General features: G+C 41.0%; 1 protein-coding gene across 3 annotated transcripts in view; it reads left to right on the plus strand.

Moving 5' to 3' along the window:
• Positions 1 to 18,545, plus strand: part of LY75 (lymphocyte antigen 75) — a 77,844-nt gene that overhangs the window by 16,059 nt on the left and 43,240 nt on the right. For 2 of the 3 annotated variants that reach the window (XM_083578558.1, XM_083578560.1), the window contains exons 3-21: positions 1,862 to 2,035; positions 2,400 to 2,564; positions 3,161 to 3,271; positions 3,501 to 3,644; positions 4,107 to 4,295; positions 4,931 to 5,088; positions 7,680 to 7,787; positions 8,090 to 8,175; positions 8,379 to 8,548; positions 8,661 to 8,857; positions 10,145 to 10,287; positions 11,242 to 11,323; positions 12,241 to 12,309; positions 13,247 to 13,370; positions 14,537 to 14,572; positions 16,000 to 16,175; positions 16,863 to 16,927; positions 17,660 to 17,736; positions 18,248 to 18,384. In XM_083578558.1, coding sequence (XP_083434684.1) covers positions 1,862 to 2,035; positions 2,400 to 2,564; positions 3,161 to 3,271; positions 3,501 to 3,644; positions 4,107 to 4,295; positions 4,931 to 5,088; positions 7,680 to 7,787; positions 8,090 to 8,175; positions 8,379 to 8,548; positions 8,661 to 8,857; positions 10,145 to 10,287; positions 11,242 to 11,323; positions 12,241 to 12,309; positions 13,247 to 13,370; positions 14,537 to 14,572; positions 16,000 to 16,175; positions 16,863 to 16,927; positions 17,660 to 17,736; positions 18,248 to 18,384 — 2,411 coding nt within the window. The remainder of the gene's footprint in view (positions 1 to 1,861; positions 2,036 to 2,399; positions 2,565 to 3,160; positions 3,272 to 3,500; positions 3,645 to 4,106; positions 4,296 to 4,930; positions 5,089 to 7,679; positions 7,788 to 8,089; positions 8,176 to 8,378; positions 8,549 to 8,660; positions 8,858 to 10,144; positions 10,288 to 11,241; positions 11,324 to 12,240; positions 12,310 to 13,246; positions 13,371 to 14,536; positions 14,573 to 15,999; positions 16,176 to 16,862; positions 16,928 to 17,659; positions 17,737 to 18,247; positions 18,385 to 18,545) is intronic. The other variant, XM_083578559.1, reaches the window with a different exon arrangement.

Raw genomic sequence — 18,545 nt, forward strand, 5'->3', positions numbered from 1 at the left:
TCCTCAATATTGATAGCTCAATAGATGGGTTAGGATAGAGGATGAACCCCTTTCTGCCAGTGGTGTGGAGTCCTGCTGTTGAGGGTTTTGCTGTGATGTAGGCCCAGTCCTCACCTGAGCAGGTGGTAGCCAGTGGAGGCATGAAAATGGACCATTTGGGGGCAGGGGCTACAGGATCCATTGGATCCTATGTCAGGCCAGCTCCCAGAGAGGGGCCTGAATTCTGGTACAGTGGTGAGGGGAGCACAAACTAACCCCCCCCCCTTCTTCCCTGATCTGCAGAAGCTGGCAGAGATGCAGTAGTTCTTTAATGACTCCCTGGGCAGGGACAGGATTGTTCTGCCCTAAGGCAAATTTTTAAAAATGAGACATGCATGAATGGCATGCAAGAACTGCAGCTCTGTTGCCAGCCGTCTCTCCGAATTTCCAGCAGTTGCGAAAGAATGCATTAGTTATTACCTTGATGAGGCTGAAAGCTTGATATGTCAATAAGTAGATGAAACTGCTACAGGGAAGAAGGTCGTGTGAATTGTGAAGCCCTAGAAACAGTATTGTTCTCTGCCTTGAGGCTTATTCTCACTTTTTTTAAAAAAAAGTGTTTTGAGAGTGACTTGCACTACTAACACAGTTAAATCTACTCCTTTTTCCCAGCAAGCAGGGCAGATCCTTACTAAGGAGGCGCTCATGAGTATTTGCTGTTGTAAGTGTCTTCTGTGGGATTGTGGCAACATTCCATTAATGCTAGCAACCCCAAATGTTGGTTGGGAGGCTGCATAGTGCAGCACACCATCAGGAGCGAGGTGTATCAGTGTAGCTGGTGCTGAACTGACATATCCCAGGAATAGCTTTGCTGTTTGAGATGCACTAGTTATGCCTTTCCCAAAGCGTTGAACCCAAAACATGGGCGTACCCAGGATTTATTTTACGGGAGGCAGGCTTTATGTTGAGGTGGGGGAGAACCGAGTTATCTCCAATGCAATTGGTCAGTTAGTTAAGTATTTTTATTTACTTGATTTAGAGGGGGCAATTGCCCCACCACCACCTCCTGGACTACACCCATGCCCCGAAAGCTGCTCAGTATGGGACCATAGGTTTGGGCCATGAGACATTTTTAATTTCAAGAGTTCACTGTTGAGTGATTTTTGGCTTCTACGGATCTTATCATATTAATTTGTTTTATATATCCATATTTATGCCCTCACATAAAGTACGGTGAAAACAACACAAAAAACCATTTTGTTTAATTGAGAAAATAATAATAATAATGAATTATTATTGCATGAAGTGCATATGGCTGAAATGTTAAGCATTTTCCTACAGCATTATATTAAGATATACTGCAACTGTGTCACATATATACCTGTAAATAATAGCTTGCATGTGCCAATAATCTTTACTTCTGAATGACTCCAACAGTGTCTTAATATTGGTTCAGTTTACCATGCGTTCAAGGGTGGCACTGTGGGTTAAACCACAGAGCCTAGGACTTGCCGATCAGAAGGTCGGTGGTTCGAATCCCCACGACTGGGTGAGCTCCCGTTGCTCTGTCCCTGCTCCTGCCAACCTAGCAGTTTGAAAGCACGTCAAAGTGCAAGTAGATAAATAGGTACTGCTCCGGTGGGAAGGTAAACGGTGTTTCCGTGCACTGCTCTGGTTCGCCAGAAGCGGCTTCGTCATGCTGGCCACATGACCCGGAAGCTGAACGCCGGCTCCCTTGGCCAATAAAGCGAGATGAGTGCCGCAACCCCAGAGTCGGCCATGACTGGACCTAATGGTCAGGGGTCCCTTTACCTTTACCTTACCATGCGTTCATATCCATTCCCCGCCCCCTCAAATGTCAAAACCATTTTTCCCCCTACAGAGGTTTATACGAAGGACGGAAATTCCTATGGAAAGCCTTGTGAATTCCCTTTCCTATTTAATGGAACATGGCATCATGATTGTACCCACAATGAAATGTTTACAGATGGTGAATGGTGTTCTACAACCTACAGTTTTGATCAAGATAAAGAATGGGGTGTCTGCTTAAAGCCAGGCAAGTAGCATCGCTAAAATGCTATATACTATACTACACTGAAATGTTTAAATGTTTCTTTGATTGTCCTTGAATCTTTCTGCTGCAGTTGCTATCCCCTTCTGCAACACCAATGTAGTGCAGCACACCCTTTGAGAACCACCGGACTGAAATGTATAATGACGTTTTTCACATAGATATGGGAGGTGCAGGCAGACTTCATGTTCATCGCAATGCCTCATTCTAACTATGCGTGACCATGCTCTTCGTGTGAAGAGTGGGGGAAACATCTATATTGCCCCCTTCTGGAATTCTCAGCACATGGTTACTGTGTCTGTATGGGACCCAGGTTGTTGCTTTTAATTATTTATTTCTCTTGCATCAGAGGATGGTTGTCAGAATGCATGGGAACATGATGCAGATTCTGGAAATTGCTACCAGTTAAACACACAGGCTGCCCTTACTTGGAAAGAAGCATATGTCTCATGCCAGAGTCAAGGTGGAGATTTGCTGAGCATCGCCAGTGCATCCGAGTTAAGCCATATTCAAGGTACGTACAACTGTATGTAGTGAATTTCTGGGGAAACCTGGCACTACCAAATTGAGGAGTGGGGATGGAACCTTAGCAAGAGGATTAGTGTCAAGGTAGATTCTTAGCTACCACCTCCTGTCTCTTGAAGGAGTTGCCTCTGCACAATTCTCTAGAATTATCAAAATTCCATTCTACACAAACTTGCTTCCTACTACCAATAACTAAAATGCCCACAAGAAATTTTGGACCCAAAATGTGCCCTTGGTTTTTTCTCCCCCTTCCTTTTGCTTTCTCCTCCTTTTTCATCTTCCTTCCACTCCCTCTGATACTTGGGCTCCTTCTTAAGCCATGGATTTGCTGAGCATGATGTACAAACTAAGCCACAGTCTAATAAATTCATATAATGCTTGTGCAACCACATCACATACTGTGCTCCATAAGCTGGTGCCCAAATATTTCTGTTTGACCTTAAATATGTATATTATTTTAGCAACCGAAAGCTACCTGGAAAGACGATACCTAGGTTCAGTACAGCTAAATGGGAACTATGAATTTACAGTGTGGAAACCAATCAATATTACAGTATTCATCTTGTAATATTTTTAACTCTTTAGCAAAAGAAGGCATCGCAGAGAGATTCTGGATTGGATTAAACCAGCTGGATATTTCTGGAGGCTGGCAGTGGTCGGATCATACACCATTGAATTTCGTCAGCTGGAGTCAAGGTGAGCACATTTCACTGATCAGTCCCAGTGAAATTCTGTGCATGTCTACTCAGAAAAAGTCTCACAGTGTTCAGTGGATTACTCTCAGGAAGGTGTGAACAGGATTGCAGCCTTATTTTTAAAAAAATGATTTATGCTGCTAAATGTTTGGAACTATTCCTTTACAGCCCTATAATTATGTGATACTATAACTTTAAATTTCTAAATACTAGTTGTTGTTTTTCTGTAGAGATTCAGAATTCATCTCCACTAGATGGATCTGGCTGTGTAGCTATGGAAGCCAACGAAGGTGCCTGGATGAGTTATCCTTGTGAGAATAAACTTCCTTATGTTTGCAAGAAGCCATTCAACAATACCCAGTCAGAGTTTGCAGGTAAATTAAATTGTGGATTTGGTTTTTGTTAGGCAGTTACGTAGTTAAATTGACTCATATTTACAGCTGCTGCAGCTTCTGTCACACACTGCTCCGTAACTACTTTTTTCTTCAAGAACAACTTACTTATGGAAGCCTGCTTGCAAGAAAAACAGCATACCAAAAAGTATATTCGTTGCAATGTCTATTGGTCTCAAACTTTCAGAATAGACAATAAAGAGGTGCAAAGGGTGAGAGGAGAGTTTCAGCCAGGTGTGGCTGTTTTGTTTTTGTTTGTAGAAATAGTTAATAGTTACAAAATCAGGGGAAACGTTTGGGAATTTTTACAATTGTAAAAATGCTATAGTGTCATGCTATAGTTGTCTTTCCTCTTTTTTTAAAAAAAAATGTTGTGTGTTTTTTCTGCGCATCACCTGATGTATATTTCCTGCTGAATGGTTCACATGTTTTATTTATTCTCAGCAGTTGAGCAGTATGTGGAGACCCAGTGTGAACCTAATTGGCATTCCCACAATGGATTTTGCTATATGCTAATGAGCGGCACTGCTTCCTGGGAAGACGCACATCAACTTTGCAATGCAAGCAATAGCAACCTTATCAGCATACACTCCATAGCAGATGTTGAGATAGTGGTTACAAAACTTCATAATGGTAAGTTTGGCTAAGCATAGGCATGAATTTCTTCTGCCTTTTTCATTCTAATCACCCCATCTCAACTTAAGGATGAAATGAGTGGAAATTTGGTTTAGAAGGTTGCTTGCCTGGCATCAGCCTTATATATCTTTAGGTGCCAGGCAAAAATATTCCTCTTCTCCCAGGCCTTTGACTATTTAAACAATCTATGACCTCTTAAACTATGTGAGTTTGGGGTGTGTTTGTTCTTACGGTCTTATGTGGGTTCTTATATCGTAAACCTCCCTGTGATCTTCAAATGAAGGATGGTATAGAAATTTAATCAACAACAACAACAGCTGCTGCTGCTACTACTACTACTACTACTACTACTACTACTACTACTGGTACTGCTTCATCTGTGGCTAGAATTTTTGTCACTCTAGATCACAGACTCAATAATAAAAATAAATATATATTTTTTCAACTTGTATAAAATGCACTGTGCTGGTCCTATCTCTATATGTCTTGCCTTAGTCATAGGGCATCTGTTGTAGAATTCCGTGCATTTTGAAAAAAGTGAGCTTGTTTGAGTTATATGGCTGTGCTCCTGTTGTCTTGTTTGATTAGCTATATTGCTTTTTGAATTGCTTATTTTTTGCTATTGAATATAGACACCGCAGACAGAGTGTGGATTGGCTTCATAAACGAGGATGTTCCAGCCTTGTTTAAATGGTCTGACGGTTCCAAAGTAGTGTTTACTTACTGGGATCAGGGTGAGCCGAAACTTCTCTCCAACAACACTCCTAACTGTGTAGCTTATTCAGGAAAGGTAAGTCGCTTATGTGTTACTCTGGTCCAAGTGCCTCTTAAGTTTCTGGGAAATAAAGGAAAAAAGCATGTGGATTTATGTACATAGCCTGTTTCCTCCTGTGGAAGTGGAAAAGATGATACCTTAGCAGTGCAACCTTTAACAGACTTCCACAGAATTAACGTCCTGGTATTTCAGTGGAACTCGGATGCTTAGGATTATACCCTTGAATTCTAGCAAACTTCCAGCCCAGAAGTCCGCTCCCACCAGCTGCATCTGGGAGCATTGTTACAGCTGGCTAGGGAGGCAGGTGAGGCAGTGCTGCTTTGTGTGCATACAGACACCAGCACATGTGTCTGGCGATGTATCTATAGACTCTTCTTCTTCTTTAGCGATCACTCGTAGTCGAGTAAGATTGTCTTCCTTAAACACGGTTTTAAAAGCAAGCCCGCAAGTGACTGTGGAGGCCAATTTTGGATCCACACATCCTTCCACAGTGGGGACATAGGTTTCTGGGCGGGAGTTGATCATGGTGAAGGTTTGCCAAGTGTGCCTTCCTCTTAGCACATTTCTCCCTTTTTGTCCTGAGTTCGAGCGTCTTCAAAGCCCATGACACCTTTGGTAAAGGCTTTTCTGCAATTGGAGCACCCGCAGGCCAGTGTTTCCCAGTTGTCGGTGTTTATACATTTTTTTAGATTTGCCTTAAGAGAGTTTGTGTCTGGCGATGTATCTGTAGACTATATGGTCCTTTGCTGTGCCTCTGGTCATTTTCCCCCACACCCACCAAGCCCACACTCCGTTCCAGAATGGGATTTCCAGTCACTTCGGGGCACAGTTGGAATATTTTGCCTGCCTGCAAACTGGCCAAGTTGGGCAGGGTTTTTTTCACCTGCTCTGTACTGGGTTCAGGGAACAGTGAGGTTTAGGGATGGGTATAGTTAAATCAGTTAACTGGGAAAGGTTAAGGTAAGATAAGGAAACTGTTGAGCACCCTTATGTACCTTTGAAGGTGAAGGGCATTTCTGGATGCCATCTTCTCCAGGCTATGGGGCTCTTAGCCTGGATGGGGAATGTTCTTGAGGCTCACCTGCCACACCTGTGGGGCCCTGGGAGGGAATGGAGGCAAGAAGGCTGCCATACTCATCATAATGTGGGGCCCCAACCTTGGGACTGTGCTTTGTCATGCCCTTTGGAAAGGGTAGGGTTTGGTTCATGCAGAGTTGAAGTGAACGTTAGCTTGCTGCAATTCTCATTTCCCCTTGCAGTTGTTGATAATAAAATGTGGCCCTAGTTCAACCCATCACTTGTGTCTCTCCTCTCTATTCCTGGGTCCAGTCACAACAGAGGAATAGAAGGCAATTCACTGTGCTAACAGAGAAAACCTTAAGCCTTAGAACAGGAACACAGGGCCTATTGTGAGCTCTCCCTGTTTCTTTCTATGAGAAAAATCTCAAAGCAGCTGCTTGTCAGTGTTGGTGGGTTAATCGTTTTTCTGTATATGATATTCGTAGCCTATGATACACAGCAGAGGTGCATGAGCAACCATTGCCCCGTTAACACATAACTCTTAACGGTGGCGGAGAGCAGGTGAGGGCGGGGCTGGCACACGTCCTGGGGGCGGGGCGTGCCATCTGCGGGGGCATGGGCAGCCCAGCATGGGCGGGGGGGCAGCCGCGATGGCACGCTGCCGGGGGCAGGGCGCTCTCCCCGCACGCCTCTTCCTCCGCCAATGACTCTTAAGCAATGGTGTAGCACTATGTGAATGCGCCAGAGCAAAGAATCGGGCTCCTCTGCTCCTCCAGTCTCTCTTTTGCCGCTGCCTGTGTTCTCTTCTTTTTCCGAATTGCGGGACTCACAAGAGTTGACCACTGTGAGAACAGAATGTTGGGCTGATTTAGCAGGGTGCTTTTTAAGTTCTTAAAATCCTCTTTCAGATTGGGATGCAGGGCAGGCTTGTTACATTTTTAGACTCCCATCCAGGAAAAAAATAGGGAGGGAGAGAGAGACTAGCAGGGAAGCTAAGCACTCTCGAAATCTGTTTCTTTCTGTATTGTAATATAGACAATGTGGTTTTAAATGAGACTTCAGTTACAGTGGTACCTCGAGTTACAAACACCTCAGGTTACAAACACTTCAGGTTACAAACTCCGCTAAGTAGTTACAGTTTACAAACTCCGCTAAGTAGTTACCTTGAGTTAAGAACTTTGCCCCAGGATGAGAACGGAAATCGTATGCCAGTGGCGCAGCAGCAGCAAGAGGCCCCATTAGCGAAAGCATGCCTCTAGTTAAGAACAGTTTCAGGTTAAGAACAGACCTCCAGAACAAATTACATTCATAACTAGAGGTACCACTGTACTTAAAAAAAATGTTATTAGGGACCCCTTTTGGAAAGACTAATTAGCACTCATGCATTTGTTTATTATATTTATCGAACTACTTTCTTAGAAGTTTATGCATAGATACAGTGGACTTTTTGCTTTGTTTGTGCTGCCCCATTTTTTCCCCTTGTATGTTTACTCTGGCTGTTTGCTTTCATTGAAAATCAATAAACAATGGAGAGAATAATATTGGGAATGTTCTAAAAAAAATCTCCCCCCTCCTCTTGCTGATAGCTGGGTCGATGGAATGTCCTGCCTTGTGACAATAAACTTAAATACGTCTGCATGAAAAACGGAAAGATTTTGAATGACTCAAAAGCAGATAAAAATTGTACTGGTGAGGTAAGGTTATATCAATAATTACATTTTAAACCAATCTTGGAGGTTGTATTAAAAGTATTTTGCTTACTGTCTGCCTGACATTTTGAATTTCAGATTCATTATTAATAATAGAATGGAGTGGAATATTTAGAATTCTTACATATTAAATAAATATTAAGCATCTGCCATTTATCTAGTGTTCTAGTGTATCCCCAATTTCAAAGTAGTAGCAATTCTTAAATTTCACCATTCTGCCTTTGCAAAAATGTAACGTGGAACATAATGCATACTTTTGAGTAAAAGAATATTATTCTCTAAACTAGGAATGGAGGCATGGAGACTTTTGTTACAAGGTTCAGAAAAGTGAAGAATTGTTTGGGAAACTGTGCAACCTCACTATAACAAACAGGTATTCTTTAGTGTTTGTCTTTGTCTAGATAAAACAAATGTGTGTTGTGCAACAAGAGATGAGTATGCAGTACTGTTGAAACATGAATGTAGAATGAACTCTGCAATATGCTAGTGAAGTATTTACATTTATGACTAGTAGATTTATTCATGTATTTGATCATGATAGTTGCATCCTTCGTTTTTGAAACTTGACTCTTACAGATTCGAACAAGAATTCATAAACAATTTGATTAGAAAGCATAGCAGAGTGGAAGAAAAGTACTTCTGGACTGGCTTGCACGATATCGGCTCTTCAGGGGAGTATGGCTGGGGAACAGTAGATGGGAAGAATGAAATGCTCACGTACACAAACTGGGGTCATTTCCAGCCAGGTACAGTACCTTCTCGAGATCAGTGAAGTGCTACTATTTGTTCTATGTTCAATCTTGAACAATACTAAATTTCTTGGTTACAATTTTAATTTGATTTTAATCTACATTCTAGCATTGCGTGGAGGATGCGTGGCTATGTCAGCAGGAAAATACCTTGGAAAGTGGGAGGTCAAGAACTGCAAAACAACGAAAGCTTACTCTATTTGCAAGAAGTACATTGGACCAAAAGTAGACCCGGAAGTAGTTCCTAAAGTTACTGACCCTTGCCCTCCAGGCTGGCACAGCGGATCAGGTCTTGCTTGTTATAAGGTAGCATATATCCTTCCAATTAAATCACCTAAAGGATCTAGTTCAGCCTTCACTATCCTGATGCCCTCTAGATATTACAAACTTGAAGGAACCGAGCTAACACTTTAAAAAAACCATGTATATTATCTTAATGAAGAAAAAACAAAAGCACCACAAAATGTTGAACTAGATATTTCCACCATATGGAAAGAGATATTTTCTGATGTTCATTCCAAACATGCCTTACAAAAACAAGTGCACAAATGCCATTGTAGGGATGCTTGTTCCGGAAAGCCTAGCCAGATACGTAGAATGTTGCCATATGTTTTAATCTAGTTTTTAGCGCGTTGTTGATTTTAATCTAGTTTATAGCCTGTGAAATTTTGTTTGGACACGGGATGAGAACCCAGAAGCTGAGAGGGAGGGTGTGTCAGAAGGAAGATTCTCTCTCTCTCTCTCTCTCTCTCTCTCTCTCTCTCTCTCTCTCTGTGTGCGTGTGTGTGTAACTTTGTATTAATGTAACATTTTATATGTAACTCTATCTTCGTAATATTTTAAGTCGTCTGTTGTTTATTCAGTTTTTTGTACACTGCTTATGATATCTGTAATATGTTAAATGATATTTAATATATTAAGTGGTATAGAAATGAAATAATTGAATAGTCAACTATAGCTCCCATCAGCTCCAACCAGCTGGAACTGATGGAAATTGTAGTCCAAAACATCTTGAGGGTAGCAGGTTCGCTAAGGCTAATCTAGTTCAGTGACTTGAGTGTGCACACATACACACACACACACACTATTCATATTCTTGAATTACTTTGGACTTGTATCTAAAACTCTCAGAACACCCTTGCATAATCCTTCGTTTCCCACGGTCAACTATTTCTTTGCATTACATTTCTTTGTATTAGCTGATTAGATTATCTTTGTTTGGTTTTGTTTCCCTGGCTGATCAGCCTCTGTTCATCAGAACAAAAGCACCACTTGGCTCCTGAGTTGCCCTTTAAGGGCGCTGGGAGTTGTAGCTTTGTGCTGGGGGTAAAACCACGGTTCCCAGGATTCCTTGAAGGAAGCTATATATGGGGGGGGGGGGTGTACAGGACAAAAAAGATAAATTTGTGATGCTTTCTTAGGGCAGTTTTTGTTAATAAAACAGGGAGAACAGAATGCAATGTGTGTGTATAAAACCAGATTGGGTAGGTTTATACGGCAGCCAAGTAGCTTTGAAGTATTAGGTATATCTTTGGCCCCTTTCTTTTCATTGATAAAGGATTGAATCGGATTTTTCTTTTTTTCTTTGCAAAGTTATTTCATAAGGAAAGAGTGCTGAGAACCAGAACCTGGGAAGAAGCAGAGAGATTCTGTGAGGCTCTTGGAGGACACCTACCTAGTTTTAGCCACTTAACAGAAATCAAGGAGCTCCATGACATTCTGAGAGAGACCATAAGGTAACGTTCTTGGAAAGCTAGTTTTCTGGTCAAACTCGGTTGGTAATGTGGCATTTAATAGTCATGTCCTTTAAAAAGAAACGCTTCTGGGTGGCATTAATGGAACATGAACTAAAACCACTATTGTTGACATGCAAAGAACAATCGGCAAATTTGTTCTTTCAATTATTTTGTTTTAAACATTTTCAGTAGCATGTGGTGACAAGTCTGTTTCCTCCTCTTCCTCCTCGCTTTGAGTATTGTTTCCTAATGAACACATTAGTTAAATGATTAAGCAGTATACTGTTGCATACATACATACATACATACATACATACATACATACATACAGTGGTACTTCAGGTTAAGTGCTTAATTCGTTCCAGAGGTCCTTTCTTAACCTGAAACTGTTCTTAACCTGAAGCACCACTTTAGCTAATGGGGCCTCCTGCTGCCACCGTTCTTAACCCGAGGTACTATTTCTGGGTTAGCGGAGTCTGTAACCTGAAGCGTATGTAACCTGAAGTGTATGTAACCCGAGGTACCACTGTACATACATACATACATTTCAAGATCTCTAGTACAGATTGTGGTGTGTGTTTTTAGGATTCTGCAGGAAGGCTTCCTGCAGCCAATCGGAAGCCGTGCCTTGGTTTCCAAACGTTTTGGAAGTCGAATGGACTTTCGGAACAGATTATGTTCGACTTCCAAGGTACCACTGTAGCTAAGTATTTCTTAATTAACATACATGCATTGTGAAATCTACATGTAAATCGGAATGAACAAATGGCAGGCATAATCGGAATTTCGGCAGACTGGCAAAATGATTCTCTCTCTCTCTCTCTTACACACCCACACACACACCCTGTGCTTTCAGTTTGGAAGTCTGTACAGGGCTCTTGTCTTGCGTGATTATAGTGATGAATAATTTGTGCTTAAAGCTGCACTTGGACTGAAATGGTATTTCATTTACAGCGATAGCCGTTGGGTCTGGATTGGGCTAAATAAGAGGAATCCTGACTCTCTAGGATCCTGGCAGTGGAGTGACAATAAGCCTGTAAGTTAAACTGATGGCAATAGCATATCATCATACCTTAGTTGGGGGAATGTAGGTGGGTCTGAAAGAAATTAGGCATCTTAAAAAAAAAGAAAAACCCAACTATTTCAGACATGAAGAATGAAATGGATTTTGAAGAATGCAATTCTGAACATATTTTGTCAGTGGAAGACTTTTTAAGAATCTAAAGATCTAGCCATTTTTATGTTGCTTTGTATTAGAAGTATGCGCATATACAACAAAAAGGAACTAGCTATTTCCTAACATGTGCAAGGGCTCTGAGAAGCATAGGGATGTTTCCCATCACAGGCACTGTGTTCCATCCATTTCATTGGAAGAATCAAGTTTTCATGCAGATTCTTTTGGGCTCACTGAAATAAAATGACAGCCCATATGTAGGAGCCTTGTGTGATCATAGAAGCGCATGTGAAACTCTGAGTCCCGTTTGGTGACTTTTTTGAACTATGCATCGGATTGTAATCTTGCACTTCAGCCCCTATTCAGCCATTCCTTTATCTTACGCGATTAAAGCCTTCGCATGAGGGAGTGCTCTGCTTCTTCCGGTGCATCAGAGTCCCATCTGTTTATTTACAGCCCTGCACGGGTTGAAAGGCATTCTTCTTAAGCAGGGAGCCACCTCTGCTTCTGGAGACTCCTCTCTAGGATTTTGGAACCCTAATTTCACACATGAGGGAAATGAATGCTGCAATACAGCTGTAATTCTGTGCAGAAGACCACATTCTTACATACATTCACCAACCATGAGCCCTAACCTCTCTGTTTACTTCTCTCAGCAGAACGGAATGTGTGTGTAGCCCTGTTTCCTCCAATGAAACAAATGGAGGAGTGCCTGTGGTGAAAAACTACAATGTGCTCATTGCCAATTCAATTCAATTCTGTATCTTCTCTTTCTGTAGGTATCTACTGTTGTTATGCACCCCGAGTTTAAAGATGAATACGATACTAGAGACTGCGCAGCTGTGAAGGTGCGGTGTAACACGCTTGATAACTAAGCGGGAATACTTTGGGGGTTTTTTTTATAAATTAGTTCAATTGATAGATTAAATTTAGAATGATTTGCTGCAATTTTGCCAATGTGAAGTTGTCATTGAGTTAATACAACGAAAACGCTACAGCATGCTTACTGTGACGTAACTTAAGAATGAGATAGAAATATTGCATTGGACCGATAAAAAAAATTTAGTCTATAATTTTGTGTCCCTTGCTGTCTTCTCTGAGAAATGTGGTAACAAATGCTGTTCAAATTCTTCTTTTTGTAGTTGAAAAACAGTTCCTCTTTAATTAGTTTCAAAAATATATAATAAAATAATGCAGTTTTTGATAACCAGTACTGGTGATAAACGTGTGTGTGTGTGAGAGAGAGAGAGAGAGAGAGTGAGAGAGTGACAGCAAATTAAATAAGGCTGCATTCACCTTTTTCCTAGGAGTAAATAAGATTGAATACAGTGGAGTCAACATGCTTAGGCTTGCACTGTAACAGAGTTAACCCTGAGCAGGGTTTCAAATCTATGCAACAGTTACAAGTGCAGTAGGATCCATATCTATTTCACCTGGCCAACCTTGGCTTAAGTGCATGTGTCCTTGTGGTTTAGTTTTTGAGCTACAATCCTCTGTAAGCATACTTGGAAGGAAATTTGATTAGACAGACATACTTCTGTATTAGATTGCCTTAGATCTGGCTGCACAAAAGCAAGTATCTGCTTTTTTATCCATAAAAAAGCCTGATTTTTTTAAAAAAGAATGAAATATAATTTCTGTTTATTAACAGTTCACTTAGGCTGCATTACACTTACCTGATAGTAAGTTCCACTTAAAACAGTGGAACTTAGCTGCATGCAAATATTACACTGCACATGCAGGAATCAGTTTCATTGGGTTTTTTTATCTTAATAATGTGTGCAGTTTCTAAGACTAACACGGCGAACAATGTGGACTCTTTACTATTCTGAAGACAGACAAGAAGATTTCTACTTAAAGCCTTTCTACTGTGGTTCACAACTTGAATGGGTGTGCCAGATCGCTAAAGGTAAACTTCATTCACAGCTCAGTCGTATGCATGTTTACTTAGAAGTGAGTGCCACCATATTCAATATGGCTGCCTCCCAGGTCAGTGTGCATAGGAAGGCAGCATTAGGCTTAGAAATGTCTTTACTTTCATTTTATTCACATTTGTCAGCATGTTTGCCCAAATTCCTGTGAATTTGAGGCAAAGAGCACTGAAAAAAGTTTTATTTCACATGGTGTGTGTTTTTTACAAGAACAATAAGAGCTTGTTGGATTAGGCCACAGGCCTAACAAATTAAGCATCCTGTTCTCAGTGGTCATCAATATGTCCTTGGGAACCCTCAAGCTGGATGTGAGGCTTTAAAAAAAGAAAGGTGATCCTTGAATCAACATTTGATTTTCTGTGTCTAGTTTACATTGACTATAAAGAATCTACATTTAAAATTACTCTCATGTTTTTATTCCACATAATCAAGCAGGCCTTGCACTCCACAATTATTGGGCATGACTTGTTCTGCTTCCAGTAATTGAATGCCATTTTAAAATTTTCTGATGATGCCCAAGTATAGAAGGAATGTCTGTCTTTCACAGGTTCTTGTTACAGTGGTACCTCTGGTTACGTACTTAATTCGTTCCAGAGGTCCGTTCTTAACCTGAAACTGTTCTTAACCTGAGACACCACTTTAGCTAATGGGGTCTCCCACTGCTGCCACACAAAAATCCCCATGCCTCTTCTATTCGTACTTTAGAGAACCATGCTTCTTTACTCAAAAGTAAAATCAGTATGCATTATATACAAAGGATTACTTCCCCTGCTGATTCTGCTTGCCTCACCACAAACCCTCATCCCCCCATCCTGCCCTGCCCCACCTTCTACACTTCACCCACCTTTGCCTGCCCCCCCCACAGCTTTTCCAAACCTCCCCTCCCCTCACAACTCACCTGAGCCCCTCCCAAACAAACATAATAAGCAAGCTACATGGTTGGTTGGTTGGTTTTTCCAAATTGCAGTTGTGTTCAAGTTTGTAAGCTGTAATAAAACTTTACTGCTTGCACCTTTCGGGTAAAAAGGAAAAACAACACAATTTCACTCTTTGTTTAATGGTGCTCCTGAAGATTCCAGCTCTCCTTTTCTTCTGATAAAAGGGAAATTTGGCATGCCGTAATTTTCCTTAATCTCATCAACAGGTCGTACTCCAAAGACACCAGAGTGGTACAAACCAGGTAAGCGAACAACTTAGGCTTCCTACACATCATTGATAAAGGTGCTAGCCACATATAGGTCTCCAAAAGTGCCAGTGATCTCGAACACAGCCTCTAGCAACTTGGACCCCCAGCTATCTTATTTTCATTACCTTTAATGCAGCCTGCAAGCAGAGGGAGTTGTTAGCCTGCTCTCTGCTGTTCTGCAGTACCACTCTTCAGTTGGCCTGTGCGAATACTGTGGCCCCCAGCCCAGCAGTGGTCAGTTGATGGAAAGAATCCAGTGAATCCCATCTCATCTTACATAACTGCCGACTCTGGCTTGGCTTCACACTCTGAACAACTTACTCAAACACCAGCAGAGCGGCTCTTAGACTGATACCTTACTTGTTCCCTGTTGAATCATGGGCCTAAATCCAAAAGCCAACTGAAACCTGAAATAATCTTATAGTACTTTATATAGAAACTAAAATTTAGCAAATCTTCAGGGAAAATAGCAAGTGATGTTGAAGAAAAATCAGTGAGAGGGTGTCTCTCTGTCTTCGTTAATCCATGGATGGTAAATTTAAGAGAGCACTTAAACATCACAATGGAACATAAAAGCATAGTTCTGTCTCAAATATGTTGAACTGAGGCTGTTCTGTAGGTCACAACTATCTTATTAGCCATTGACATACAATCTCCAAAATGTATCGCTCATAAAATTGCTGTCCTTGATCATTTGCTCATCAACTTAAGGCAGGAATAGGGAACCTACAGCCTTCCACATGTTATAGGATTCCTGCTTCCATCAGCATGGTCAGGAAAGAAGGGAATTGTGACTCCCAGCATCATCTTGAATGTCAAATGTTCCCAATCCCTGATTTAAAGGTATCTTCATTTGACTTTCGTGGAGATCATACATACTCCTTTGGTCTATTCCTCCCCACAAGATGAATGTGCTCCTTCTGTTTGCCTTGAGGCCTCCACAGACAATGCTGTCCTCATATCATACTTACTTTTGGGGACAATGTGTCTCAGAGCACAACATCAGAAACTGGAGAAACTTTTAGAGGGATTCATTTGTTACTTTGCTTAGTTTCGTGTTGGGTCAGCAATGACTCAGCTTTGCTGCAGTGAATGCCTTGGAGCATTGCCCATGGGGAAGCATATGCTCATATTTACTGGGGTGTTTTGGTTTTTTATGTTGGCTTTTATCTATGGTTGCTTGCTGCCCTACAATTGCCAGATGAAGGGTGATCTAGAAATATAATAATTATGTTGCAGAGTTTCCTGCATTAATGCACAGTATTTTTTAGATAACTGTTAATTCACTTCATTGTTACAATAGTTCATCTACCACTACTAGATAACATTGTGAAATTGGAGGTGGGGTTGTGTGTGCATGCAATGTTTCATTTAGTTTAAACTTAGGTGTATGGCATTCTTTTTCTTTCTTTCTGTTGTAGATGGAGATGGACTTCAGGGACCAGTACTGAATATTGATGGGTCTGAATTTTGGTTTGTGCCAAATAAGCACTTGAGCTTTCAAGAAGCTGCTCTGTACTGTTCTAATAATGGAAGTGATTTAGCGTCTGTGGCCTCTTTCACTGCACTAACGGGAATTCTAAACAGGATTGCAAATGTAATTTATTTCTTTGTCTCTTGGATATATTTTGTTGTGAAAATGTCCATGCCAAAATAGGGGTTTTAAAAAAACAAAAACTACCTTCTCTTGTTGTTGCTATAAGCTGTTCAGGAAAAAGCCTGTGAGAAGTAGGATACCTTTGTCTGACAGCATATATAGCAAAAGTGTTTTTCCTGCATCCAATGAAAAAATGTTCTTCTCTTATCCTTCTTCCCCAGCTTTTCCTCTAGTACTAGGAAGGGTACAGAGTAAAGGGTAATCCAGAGCATGCCTAATTCTCATTGATGATATGAAATTTCAGAGTAAAAAGTGGGAGCAATCTTTCTCCCTATACTGCAGGCAAAACAGAGCTTGACTTGAAAACATTAGTTTCTGAAATGCAGGAGAAAGCTCTATTTAAAAAACTGCACCAAGAAACCTGCCTGTAAGTCTCACACTTGCTTTTATTACTGTGGTGTTGGAAATGCTCTTGGGACTGTTTTATTAAAAACTAGGATCTACTGAATACCTGAGGGAGAAGGCTTAAAAATTATCTGCCTTTAGTTTGCATGGTAACACTTTTTAGTGTATTTAGGGTATATAGACTTTATATAGAATTTATGCCGGATTCTACACTTTTCTGATACTTAGGTTGAGATGTAACATGGCATTTGATTCTAATGCATCTCCTTTTTGTTTTTGCAGTTATCGGACGAAACACAAAGTTGGTGGCTGAAATACACAGCTCCTGCAAGTCGCTACCATTCACTGTACGTAGAACTATCAGAGTCTATATATGTCTGAAATACTTTTAGTAAAGGTAAAGGGACCCCTGAGCATTAGGTCCAGTCGTGAACGACTCTGGGGTTGCAGCACTCATCTCGCTTTATTGGCCGAGGGAGCCGGCGTACAGCTTCCGGGTCTTGTGGCCAGCATGACTAAGCCGCTTCTGGCAAACCAGAGCAGCGCATAGAAATGCCGTTTACCTTCCCGCCGGAGCGGTACCTCTTTATCTACTTGCACTTTGACGTGCTTTTGAACTGCTAGGTTGGCAGGAGCAGGGACCGAGTAACGGAAGCTCAACCCGTCACGGGGATTCGAACCGCTGACCTTGTGATCGGCAAGTCCTAGGCTCTGTGGTTTAACCCACAGCGCCACCCGCATCCCTGAAATACTTTTGCCATTCACTTAATGAATATGATCTAGTAATGATGAACGTATTATGGTCATAGGTCAAGATACTTGAGCTTTGAGGCTCAGGATTTCTTGCATATAATAAACACGTAAGCGCTGTAGCAGAAACCTCAGAATTTGGCAGCTGTGCTCTGTAGCAGCAAAAATTAAGATGCCAGCTCCATTTTGGTCCTTTCTCCAGTGAGTCAACAAATCTCTTGTACAGTAGGACACATGAAAAAGAAATGAGCAAGCTGATCAATGATGATAAATATTTACATGCACCAAGAGGGCAAATCTGAAATAATTCAGTTCTTCATTGTGCCTAGGTTTTCAGTATTTTCACACTATCATGAACGATACTACAGGAATTGTTGGCATATTTCTTATCAAAGTTGGTACAGAGGTAAGCTGTTTAATTTTTTAATTTAAACAATGCTAAGATACTATTCTCCCCACAAACTTTTAGTCTTAGAGAAAAAGTTCTCCTTTAGACTTTTTATTAGAAGCTGCACTACTTCTAATAAAGTAGTTTTATGGAGTTGGAGTGCTGTTCTGGATGCTAAAGGCAGCAAAATATTCAGCTGGCGGTGCCTGTTTGTAGATGTCTTAGGGGTGGCCAGCTGCAAAAGAGAGCAGGGCTCCTAATAGCTGTGTAGAAGAGGGAATTTCAGCAGTTCAGCTTGCATGACAGTCTCCCATCTACACAGCTATTAAAGTTGAAGAAATCCTTTCCTCTTTTGCAGATGGCCACCCTGCAGTATGGCATTCAGAGTTTATAGTTGTATCCGGACCCTACTTTGATGTCCAGTCCTTTGCCTTTCAGAATTTGTGGAAATAATACACAGTAAATGCAGTATGAATATAAGCATAGATAAATATTAATACATACATGTATGTGTCTGTGATTCCTGCAGACAGCACGATAAGCTGCAGTACAAAACTTCCCTTCATCTGTGAGAAATACAATGCATCGCTATTGGAGAAGCACGACCCTGGTTATAAACCAACTCGCAGGAAGTGTCGCGAAAATTGGCTTGTTTTTATGGATAAGGTAATATTTATTAGAAAGTGCCTTGTAAGAATCTCCAAAACTTGATGAGTTTTTGCAAAACTGTAGTTTTCTTGTGAACCACCCGGAGATCTTTTGATGAAGGGTGGTATATAAAACTAATAAATAAAAAGTAAATAAATAAATAATAAATCACCTGCAAT

This window comes from Podarcis filfolensis (genome assembly GCF_964270895.1).
Source record: "Podarcis filfolensis genome assembly, chromosome: 1".
Lineage (NCBI taxonomy): Eukaryota > Metazoa > Chordata > Lepidosauria > Squamata > Lacertidae > Podarcis > Podarcis filfolensis.